Below are 12,690 nucleotides of genomic sequence, written 5' to 3' on the forward strand. Positions count from 1 at the left end.
ACTAAACAAACTGCACTAGATGCATGAAAAAGAAATCCCATAGAAAGCAAGCAAATTATTTGTAGTTGATATGTCTGTTGCAATTTTTCATCCCCATAACTGCCCATGTTTTGCCTTAATACATGGACAACATGAATCCTAAAGGTGTTGTGAGTTTTAAAACAGTGTTGTTACTTTGAACATACCCCTGAAATACTGTAGGTTAAAATGTATTTATTCAAATGTAGATCTATATCAATGTACTTAGGGAAATTAGTCAGGACACATTATTCTAAATCTGAATAAATATACCATGTTTTACTTCTTCATTTAAGTGTTATTTTTTAATATATATTCTTTATATGCATATTGCGTGTATTTGCATATATACTTGTAAACATACCCAGAAAGTGCTTCACAACGGCTCTGCCACAAAATGATGTGCACATGCAAGTGGAACTGTATTCCAAAATATATGTGATTTAAGACACTATCAATGTGACGTAAACAGTTTGTGATTTGTAAAACTTAATGTGGTGTGTCCAAAACAGTAGTTCTCAGGTGATCAAATTAATGCTCCAAACATCCGGTGGGAACTTGTATACAGCATATTGTGAGTTTAAAGGACAATCCGTATATGTTTATGATGTGGTATATATCTAATTTATATATGTGAAAGATGAATTGAACTTTCATAAACTACATTTTTATTTATTTATTTATTTTAATTTGTTTTACACACAATATTCAACAAAAAACAAACAAAGGTGCCCAAAGCTATTTCCAATGTGACAAAAATACACGGTGCAATACAGTACCTATATATTCTCTTGAAAAGGGGTAATTTAGTTCAACCCTTTGGCCAAAGCGTCTTAAGCCTGTTGCCACTTCAAGGCAGGTCCTAACACTCCCTGAGTTATTTACCTGTATAATTACAGTAAGAATGATCAGCATTGGATCTGTCGTAACCCTGCAAAATGAAACTGACCTGCCAACTTGGAAAGTGGGTTGGGTATCTGTGTGTTTATACACACAATATTCCGTTTATAATTATATACAAATCTTATAATGCAACGGGGGAGCTTTGTGATATATAAGGATATTCAATCTTTGGCAAAGCGATCAGTTCTTTCTTTTTTTTTTGCTTACTCCGCGTGTTAGGTTAATACAAACCCCAGCCATGTTCTCCTATTTACAGCAAAGCTGTGATGCCCTCTGTGACTGTTCTGCAGAAAATTACAGGTCACATCTATCTACATCACTCTGAAAAAATGCAGGGACTCTAAATGCACTTCTGCATAAATAAAATTGTCTGCGTTTTGTTTTTGACTTTTACATTTGTCTTTAGAAATTACTTTATTTCTGACATTATTCTTAATAAACATGTTATACTCCTATCTGTCATTCCCCTCAAAACGCTCTGTATTATTAAAAGGCAATTAAGGAATCACTTTAGAGAACATATGGAACAATAATGTGAATGTTTCTTGCAATCCAACATCTTAGTCAATGTAAACGCTTGGTGGCTCATGTTCGATTCTAGTCATGAACAGTACTTTTATTTATTTTTTATTTGAAACAAACTCATAATTTGGAGTCATTTCATTGGTATTTACTTACGATACTTAATGCTTCCTGGTGCTATATTTACCTATACAGTACATGCTTTCTCTTGTTGCAGCATAACTACCTTGCTCAGGTCACGTCCAATATATGGGGAACCAAATTTAAGATTGTAGGATTGGCGGCTTTTCTGCCAGCCAATCTCGGAGCCGGTAAGCTTTTCTTCACTTCCTTCTTTTTTTTTTTAATAGACTCTTATGTGTTCTATGTGGAATTGGCACAGATTGCTTTACTCATGAATATAAATAATACTGGCCAGTTGAAGCAAAGCGACAAAGAGACAATCCTCATTCTTTATACAGTGTGTTGTTTCAGTACAGATGCATACTGTAGTCTTTTTTTCTCTTTTACAAGGGGATTCATAGAGACCGTGCAACATTATACTGACAAAAGATAGAAAGGTAGAAAAAGGAAGAGATACTTTCACAAGCAAGGGAAGAATAAGTTACTGCAAATAAAAAAAAATAAAAAAAACACATGATAACCAACTTTATAGAATACTTAGAGTACCAATGGTTTATGATGTATGTCATGTAACATTTCCATTTTATGTTAATATTCAGAGTTTGAAAAAGATAAATTACAAATACATGTGATTAAAATGACCTTCAAGGTGATTTGTACCTGGTCAATGTTTCCAACTAGTAACCCAAAGACCTTTTTTGTTTTATTTATTTCTCCTTTATAGTCATCTATAAAACTAGTTTGCTGCACCTCCAGCCGAGGCAGATGACCATCTATCTTCCAGAAGTCCGAAAAATATCCATGGACTACATCAATTTGCCAGTATTCAACACCAATGTTTTCAGTGAAGACGAAGACGATTTACCAGGTAGGGAGTGTGCGTCATCACCATTGTTATCCCTCCCTGTACTCGGTGGCTGTCTATAATGTACAGGTCTCGTTGAGCTAGAATGTCTACCATGGGGATTTAGAATATTAAGAGTATAGGTAATTCAGAGCTCTATTTGACACCTCTCGTGCATGTATCTTTGGAATGCCCTACCAACCCCTACTCACCAGGCTTCCTCTCTGCCCACCTTCAAAACTCAACTGAAAATCCACATCCCAGAGACAACCTTTCAATTGAACTGTATTTGTACTTTGCAGTTTCTCCAACTTCTTTTATTGAGGCTTGTCGATTGATTTGCAATAGATTGCTTAGATTGTAAGCTCTTTGGGCCAGGGACTTTCTTGCACTGTTTCCATTTGTCACTAGCACTCACTCTTGTATTGACTTTTTAATTAACTTGTTCAATCATTTTATACAGCACTGAGTACATGGACAGTAGAGATGCCATTTTGCCATATTCAGGCAAAAGTCACAACATTTTGTGGCGATCATTTGAAAGTACTGTATAGCAATGTGAACTTTTCAGAAATTGCACGCAAACAACGCAAAACATTTTACAAAGCAAATTCACATGTGCACAACTCTTATGGACAGTGCTATGTAGGAATTTATACAAACAAAACGTATTTTTCCCCATTGAAACATGTCACTCACCAGACTGTTGCACTCTGCTTGCAGCTGTCACATCCATTCTCCGCAACAAAGGTCTTTGATAACAACAGTAATATATGTTTATTTATATAGCTCTGACAGGTGATGCTGTTCATATATTTTTGTGAACATAAAAAGCCATAAAGAGGTACTTGGGGCACTGGAAAATATAGTGATTTGCCCAATGTCACAAACAGCTTGGATCTTGAAGTCCTGTGATATGGCTTGAGTGATCGAAGTTACACAAAGGCTAATTAGCACGCTATAATGTAACTCATCTACTCTTTGTCATTGTCTGATTCATTGAAGCTTGTGATACAGATGGAATGATTAAATTAGCTTTTTTTAATCATAATTCAAAGCTTGTTTTCCTTACATTATTGACATCTAGAGCAGTGGTTCTCAACCTTTTTTACATTGTGCACCCCTTGCTATTATTCATATGCAGTTTGAGTAATCCCAGGCAGTATAGTGTGCTGAGCTTATTGCGGCACACCTACTTAATAAGACCCCAAACTGCACCTCAGTGAGTGCAGACAGCATGTATACAGTAGCTGTCAATTACTGTGGGGGCTTCCAAATTTCCACCCCCCAAAACTCTGTGGATGCAAAGCATTGTGGGTATCCCCTTTGGAAGCTCCTGTTGTAATGGACAGCTACACCATTTCGGGGCCTTACTAAGTGTGCAGTCCACACATGGGCTCTGGAACCAACTACTGTACAGTATACTGCCTGGGAACTACTGTTACATATTTTTTTTTGAGACACCTCATGTACCCCTAGGGGTTCACAAATCCCCTGTTGAGAACCACTATTCTAGATCAAATGTTTTGTTAAGGAACCTTTCGTGAGCATTGCAAATATTTCATTTTTTTTTTATGTACTGTAAGCATGTAATTAAATAATGTATGCAATAAAAGCTAGCAAAGTTTAGTTACATAAAGCTGATATTTAAGGCTAATGTCATTAGGTCTGAAAGGTAACAAAAAGCACAGTAACAAATATCGTGGAATATCTTGTATATATTGCTTTTTGGCCTTTGGGCTAGTTACAAGCTCTTACTAAGCGAAAGCTGCAGCCATTCCATTGTTCAAAGATGTGTAATATTATCTAAAACAAAAAAAAATCACATCAATATTTCTTCAGAACAGAAAACTACTGAATAATTTTGAGATCAAAATAAAAAAGGAAGCAACTTGTGAATATATTTAGATTAATGATAAATATGGATAAGTGGATATAAATGTTCTATATGTATGTATGTGTGTATGTATGTATATATATATAGTTTTATATATATATATATAGTACTAAGCACTATATATAAAGTTTTAGATATAGTGTCTTAATGACTCTCTTCCCTGTATAGTTAGTCTACGTTTTAGTGACGCTTTAAGTCAGTTGAGAAACTGGCAATATGATGAGATTCAATTGTTTTTTCCATTTCCATTGTAAGTCAGTGCTGTTACCCATTGCCACTCTTTCTCCATCAATGATATATTTATCTTCAAATTTGTTTAGTATGGCCCCTTCATTTCCTGAGTGCTCTGCAACATATAGCTTTGCAATGCATTGACCGCCCTCTGGCATTGAAGTGGTTAAAGTGTGAGTTTATTTCCTTCATGTTTTATATCTATTTTTGCTCAACTTAGCTTTCTAATGCTCTTTTTTTTACTTGCAGTCACTGGAACATCAGGTGCTCCTGAAAACAACCCCCCTTGCACTGTGAATATCCCCATCGCTCCCATCCATAGCTCTGCCCAAGCCATGTCGCCAACTCAGAGCATAGGCTTAGTCCAGTCTTTGCTAGCCAATCAGAATGTGCAGCTGGATGTCCTGGCCAATCAGATGGTAGCTGCACCAACAGATCATTCAGGAGAAAGTGCTGTTCAGTATCCAGCCCCAAATCGATACTCCAACCCAGGGCAAGTCATATTTGGTGGAGTCGAAATGGGTCGCTTGTTGCAGCCTCCTCAGCCCCCTCCCCAAATACCTCACCCACTTCAGGGTGCAATTCAGATGTCAATGATGGACCATAGCGAAAGGGACTATGAACATTTGCAGAAGGCAAAACCCATGCGCCCAATCCCGCAATTTGCAGATGGAGATGCTGTTGTTTTCACAACTGTTCAAGAAATGCAGATGAACAAACTCAATCCTCCTCCTCCATACCCAGGAACCATACCAGCCCCTCCCACTTCAGCAGCACCTCCTCCTCCGATCCCACAGCCTCCTATGGATCTCTGCCTCAAGAAGGGGGACTACTCCCTATTCTCAACTGGGCACTACCAGACTCCTCTGGGGTACGAGCGGATAACTACGTTTGACAGCAGTGGCAACGTTGAAGAGGTTTGCAGGCCACGAATGCGAATGATGTGTACGCAAAACACATATACCCTTCCGGGCCCAGGAAGCTCTGCCACCCTGAGGGTTTCTGCGACTGAGAAGAAGATTAAGCAACCCTGCACCAGCGCCACACTGAATAGACTGACAGTTCCTCGTTATTCCATACCACCTGGGGATCCGCCGCCATACCCTGAGATTGCTGCACAGCTTGCTCAAGGAAGGAGTGTAACACAAAGGCTGGATAGCAGCCTTATCCATGCTACACTACGAAGGAATAGCCGAGAAGCTGCTCTGAAAATGTCTCAGCTGGTGGACAACCAGAGAGCTACACTGCAGCATCCTCCCAAATCAAAGAGTAATGTAGTGGCTGCACAGTATCAGCAAAGGACACCCACCGCGTTGTACACTTGCAGCCAGTGCAGCAGTGCCACTGGCGTAACCAGCAGCAGCATCAGTAATCACAGTGGCAATATCAGCACCAACAGCATTGGTGCTGGAAATATTCGGTCCGATTTATCAACAGGGAGCGGTCCGCAGCAGAGTACTGTAATAGTACACTCTGCCAGCACAACTCCTTTAGCATCCCAGTCCTCGTATAACCTGCTGAGCCCAACTGAAAGCTGCAGAGATAGGACAGACTATATAAACTCTGCATTCACAGAAGATGAGACGGTTTCCCAGCATTGCCAAGTGGAAAAACAAGTGAGGCATATAAACCTAGCTGAAGCAGGACTAACTATAAAACGACCTCCGCCGTACCAATGGGACCCTATGGTAGGTGAGGATATCTGGGTGCCTCAGGAAAGGACAGTTCATCATAACACATTGCCCATTCCTCAAAGGCCACCTCCTCTCATCATTGGTCAGGCCCAGCATTTTGATATGTCACGTGTGCCATTTATCTCCCCAAAGTCTCCAACCAGCCCCATTGGAACATTTCAGGCAAATTATGGTGTTGGGATTCCCTACACAGGAGGTTACAGCTTCCCTCCGCCTCTGCAGCATGTGCAAAATCCTGTCTCTCCAAAGAAAGTTTTAGCTCCAACACAGTTTGTGCAACAGGAGCCAACCATAGTAATACAGCCAGCTTATCCACCCAACCTGCCTTGTTGCCCCTTGCCACCAATGTATCCTGGAAGCAGTAACTGCAATGGTTTACAGCTTCCTGCAATAGCCTTGCACCCATGGAACTCCTATAATGCATGCCCACCTGTGCATAATTCCCAGTCTGCCCTTCCTCCCAAGCCGCATTTGGTGCCAGAGAAGACTGTCCTGTCTCCCCCTCAGCCAGAGCTTCAAAGTAACAATGGCACTGAAGTTATGGTGGAGACTGCCGATAACTTCCAGGAGGTCCTATCTTTGACAGAGAGCCCTGTACCCCAACGGACCGACAAGTTTGCAAAGAAGAACCGGAAGCGCTTAGATAGCAGAGCTGAAGAAGGGAATGTGCAAGCTATCACTGAGGGCAAGGTCAAAAAGGAAGCAAGGACTTTAAGTGATTTCAATTCCCTCATTTCCAGCCCGAGACTGGGAAGGGAGAAGAAGAAGGTCAAGAGTCAGAAGGACCAGCTGAAATCCAAGAAGCTGAACAAGACGAATGAGTTTCAGGATAGTTCAGAGAGTGAGCCTGAGCTCTTCATCAGTGGGGATGAACTGATGAACCAGAGCCAGAGCATTAAAAAGGGATGGAAAACCAAGAGAAATCTTAGGACAGCTAGTGATCTGGATGAATTCGGAAAATGTCGGAAAGCCAATGAGAAAGATGATGGAAGATTAGGAAGCCAAGGTTTTGTGTATGTAATGGCCAACAAGCAGCCTCTGTGGAATGAGGCAACACAAGTCTATCAGTTGGACTTTGGGGGACGGGTGACTCAGGAATCTGCAAAAAATTTCCAGATCGAGCTGGAAGGAAGACAGGTAGGGAAAACCTTAGTCTTGCTTTCCTTTTAGAATTATAGATTTGCAGAAAAGATCCCACCTTTGTTAGTCAGATATTTTTATTTCTTTTCATTAATTGGAGCGCATACTTTAATACTTTTTATCTGTTTTATATTAAAATACTTAACAGTGCCAATGAGAGTTGCACTGCACACAGTACAGCTAAACGTTCACAATTAGCCCTGCCTCAAGGAGCTTACATATACATTTTTTGCACCCGAGTTAATGGAGCCGTCTCTCATGAGGCCAATGAAAGGTAATGGCACTAAGGAGGTTACATGTAAGTGATTTCTCTCTCTTATCAAGACAATTAAAAGTATTTCAAAATGTTTTAACTCTCAGTATTTCCGTTGTAACTGAGTGCCATGGGTTCAATCTTTTTACTTTATATCCTTTGTGTTAAATACTGTGTCTTTCTACAGACATATTGTCAATCCACAGTTGTTGTTTTTTTCTTCGTTCTTTGTAATTACTGTATGTCATAATGTTTAAACAATTAGGAGTATAGCACAGGCATCGTCAACCAGTTTCCAAAAGGGACCATATTAGAAAATATTAGGAGTCGAAGGGCCACACGAGTATCAGAATATAATTTAAGACACATTTAAATACTTATAAATGCTTGCAAAATGTTGAAGTATATCATTTGTAAAATTTTGGCTATATATATATATATATATATATATATATATATATATATATATATATATATATATATCACACACACCAACACACGCACATTACCTTCCAAGTGAGTTTTAGTGTTAACAAAATTACATTTAGCAATGACATTAAAAGAAGTAGACTGTCCATGGTCAACTTCAAGAACGTTTGCTGACCGCAAGTCGAAGAGCCGTGATGTAGGACAATACGTACAGTTGTGTGAAAAAGAAAGTACACCCTCTTTGAATTCTATGGTTTTACATATCAGGACATAATAACAATCATCTGTTCCTTAGCAGGTCTTAAAATTAGGTAAATACAACCTCAGATGAACAACAACACATGACATATTACACCGTGTCATGATTTATTTGACAAAAATAAAGCCAAAATGGAGAAGCCATGTGTGAAAAACAAAGTACACCCTTACTGCTTCCATAAGAATTAAGATGCTAAGAAGCAGACAGGTGCTGCTCATCAAATGCCCTTGATTAATTGATCATCAGCAAGTGTGACCAACTCTATAAAAGCCGAAGTTTTAGCAGTTTGCTGGTCTGGAGCATTCAGGTGTGTGTTAACACAATGCCAAGGAAGAAAGACATCAGCAATGATCTTAGAGAAGCAATTGTTGCTGCCCATCAATCTGGGGAGGGTTATAAGGCCATTTCCAAACAATTTCAAGTCCATCATTCTACAGTGAGAAAGATTATTCAAAAGTGGAAAACATTCAAGACAGTTGCCAGTCTTCCCAGGAGTGGACGTCCCAGCAAATTCACCCCAAGGTCAGACCGTGCAATGCTCAGAGAAATTGCAAAAAAACAAGAATTACATCTCAGACTCTACAGGCCTCAGTTAGCATGTTAAATGTTAAAATTCATGACGGTACAATTAGAAAAAGACTGAACAAGTATGGTTTGTTTGGAAGGGTTTGTCAGGAGAAAGCCTCTTCTCTCTAAAAAGAACATGGCAGCACGGTTTAGGTTTGCAAAGTTGCATCTGAACAAACCACAAGACTTCTGAAACAATGTCCTTTGGACAGACGAGACCAAAGTGGAGATGTTTGGCCATAATGCATAGCGCCACGTTTGGCGAAAACCAAACACAGCATATCAACACAAACACCTCATACCAACTGTCAAGCACGGTGGTGGAGGGGTGATGATTTGGGCTTGTTTTGGAGCCACAGGACCTGGGAACCTTGCAGTCATTGAGTCGACCACAAACTCCTCTGTATACCAAAGTATTCTAGAGTCAAATGTGAGGCCATCTGTCCGACAGCTAAAGCTTGGCCGAAATTGGGTCATGCAACAGGACAATGATCCCAAGCACACCAGCAAATCTACAACAGAATGGATGAAAAAGAAAAGAATCAAGGTGTTGCAATGGCCCAGTCAAAGTCCAGACCTCAACCTGATTGAAATGCTGTGGCTGGACCTTAAGAGAGCTGTGCATAAACAAATGCCCACAAACCTCAATGAACTGAATCAACGTTGTAAAGAAGAGAGGGCCAAAATTCCTCGACAACGATGGGAGAGACTGATAAAGTCATACAGAAAACGATTACTTCAAGTTATTGCTGCTAAAGGTGGTTCTACAAACTATTGAATCATAAGGTATACTTAGTTTTTCACACTTAGTTTTCATGGCTTCTCCATTTTGTCTTTATTTTTGTTAAATAAATCATGACATGGTGTAATATGTCATGTGTTGTTGTTCATCTGAGTTTGTATTTACCTAATTTTAAGACCTGCTAAGGAACAGATGATTGTTATTATGTCCTGTTATGTAAAACCATAGAATTCAAAGAGGATGTACTTTCTTTTTCACACCACTGTACCTGTTAAAAAATAAATGACATTGCACCAAAAGAAAATAAATACTCAGTACTTTTTCACAGGGCAGTCAAATTTCTTTGTAAGGGTGAATAAATATTTATAAGGAGCCAACACATTGTTCAGTGGTTTATTTTTTTTAATGTTTTTAAAAAAATATGGTGCTGATATTTGAATTATAACAGAGTTGATCCAAGAAGGATCAGAAAGGATTCCCCCTATATATAGCACTCAATGTTGGTATACAATAAACGTACTGACAGTGGTCCAACAGACAAATGCTGTGCATAGGTCAAATTTGGCCTATAGAGACCGAGAAAACCAGAGAGAAAAATAAAAAAGTTTTATTCAAATTAGTTTGGGTTAAAAAAACACATATCACATTCACACATTAAAATAACCCCATAGCGAAGTGGCTAGACATGCAAACCCTTTGAGGTAAGTATCTTTTTCATAACTCCCGGTTGCTGTCTGAAAAAGCGTCTATTTACTATGATTCAAATATCTTACAGGTCAGCAGATTAATAGTAGCACTGTATAACCCTATATGACATAAGTAATCTCTGGTGATAACAATCAATGCAGATAGATGTCAGAGTTTATACAGTCCTATTAAAAGGTATATGTATCAGCATAAGTAGTGAAACCATCAATATGGAAAAGCATCCACTGATTGTTGAAACAGTCTGTGTTAGTGACTTAGAGCACTCCCGTGTTTAAACCCTAGATCTATTAATATACATCTGAATATCATCCAAGTAGCGATATTACTGTCTCATGGATGCAGGACAAAAAATGCATATAACTATTGTAATGTAGTCTCTTATACGTGGTGGTATATAGTCTCTACCACCGAGCAATTGCAATAGCAAGGAGAACCACATTGGATAAGGGATAACACAAGAGGCTCCGTCGGTAATACAAGCCTGACTGCAAGGGTGTCCCTCTGCTGCCTGTGTGGGAAAGACGCTGCCACTTCTAATGACGTCACGATTGACGTCACACGTCCCGACGATCGTTTCGCATGGGCTACACGCTTCTTCAAGGGGAGGAGTCTACTCACTGGCCTAACCGGATTGTATTTATACAAAAATTCCCCCCTCCTATGACTCATGGAGGAGTGGTCTATGCCCGTGATCCAATCGGGTCGTAGTAAGCATTGATTAACTCCAATATCTTGTATCATTGTACTGTACAGATTATTATTATTGCTTAGTGAACTCAGACGTGGTTGAACAATTACAATTCTTTGTTTATCTATTTGAACTGTTAGTTTCAAATTGTATGGATTTCGGTTCAAATTATTGATAAACTCATGGAGTAGTTCTTCTGTTCCCTTCCAAATCAGTAATATATCGTCAATGTACTTGTGAAAGAATTGAATTTTTGGACATCTGTATTTCCAAGTCAGTGGAGGGAAATGTTGAAACCACCATCTTTAGGAAACCAACAGCTACTAATACACTGCTGATGGCAAATAGCCACCACCCTAAACACATCACTAACAACATACCAATAGGTCAATTCCTAAGATTACGTTGTAATTGTTCAACCACGTCTGAGTTCACTAAGCAGTCCAAAGAAATGTCACTGAGGTTTAAGATGAGAGGCTATAGCAACAAACTGATTAAAAAGGCATACTATAGGGCCCTGACATCATCTAGATCGAATTTATTAACTAACAAGAAAAAAGAGTCTAATGATGAAACTATCAGATTCATCTCTACTTACAATAACCAATGGCAGGGTGTGAGGAATGTTCTCCGTAAACACTGGCACGTTTTGTTGGAAGATGTAGATCTTCATAAGATTCTGAAAGATTATCCAACTATGGGTTATAGACGCAGTACTAACATCAAAGACAGATTGGTACACAGCCATTTCACTCAAACACCACAGAGAACATTGTTGGGTACGAAACCTTGTGGATTATTTTCGTGTTCTAGATGCAAAGCCTGTCAATTTATGCTTACTACTAAACAATTCACCAATTCATCCAATACCACTACTTTTCAAATTAAATATTTTATTAATTTTATACGGTACAATTTAGCTAATGACCTATGACTGTGGCCTTAAATATGTTGGCAAGACTCACAGACAACTTAAAACCAGAGTCTTGGAACGTGGGAAATGTACGGAATTCTACAGATACACCTGTAGCCAGACACATTATCCAACATCACAAAGGAGATTCGAGAGCCATGCATTTTTGCGGCATTGAACATGTCCCTAGAGATCCCAGAGGGGGTGATTGGGATAAACGGCTTCTTCAAAAAGAATGCCGTTGGATTTACCAACTCCAAACCCTCTCCCCCCTGGGACTCAATGAGGGTTTTATTTACTCCTCTTTTTTATGATCTGGTAATATTCCTTAATTCCTGGTGGAATGATGGGATTTATTCCTAAACATACTGTATAGAGCAGCGTTTCCCAAACTTTTTTTTTCATGACCCGGTTATTTTTTAACTTTTCCTTCGTGACCCACTAAAAATGTTATCGCCTATAGGTAAAATAAAACAGATATGAATATCCATACAGTTTTCATATATTCTCCTAATCAACCCCATTCTCTCTCTGACCTGCACAGACGCACACAGTCACTGACCTACAGACACTCACCCAGACACTGACCACACACACACACACACCCACCCACCCACTGATACACACCCACTGATACATACACAGCCACTGATACACACACACACACAGCCACTGATACACACACACAGCCACTGATACACACACAGCTACTGATACACACACAGCCACTAATACACACACACAGACACTGATACACAC

At 39.3% G+C, this 12,690-nt stretch overlaps 1 protein-coding gene across 2 annotated transcripts in view; it reads left to right on the forward strand.

Moving 5' to 3' along the window:
• TULP4 (TUB like protein 4) overlaps positions 1–12,690 on the forward strand; it is a 322,532-nt gene that overhangs the window by 302,732 nt on the left and 7,110 nt on the right. For both annotated transcript variants that reach the window (XM_075596999.1, XM_075597000.1), the window contains exons 12-14: positions 1,661–1,754; positions 2,291–2,434; positions 4,788–7,369. In XM_075596999.1, the coding sequence (XP_075453114.1) occupies positions 1,661–1,754; positions 2,291–2,434; positions 4,788–7,369 (2,820 nt within the window). The remainder of the gene's footprint in view (positions 1–1,660; positions 1,755–2,290; positions 2,435–4,787; positions 7,370–12,690) is intronic.

Source organism: Ascaphus truei, chromosome 4 (assembly GCF_040206685.1).
Source record: "Ascaphus truei isolate aAscTru1 chromosome 4, aAscTru1.hap1, whole genome shotgun sequence".
Taxonomy (NCBI): domain Eukaryota; kingdom Metazoa; phylum Chordata; class Amphibia; order Anura; family Ascaphidae; genus Ascaphus; species Ascaphus truei.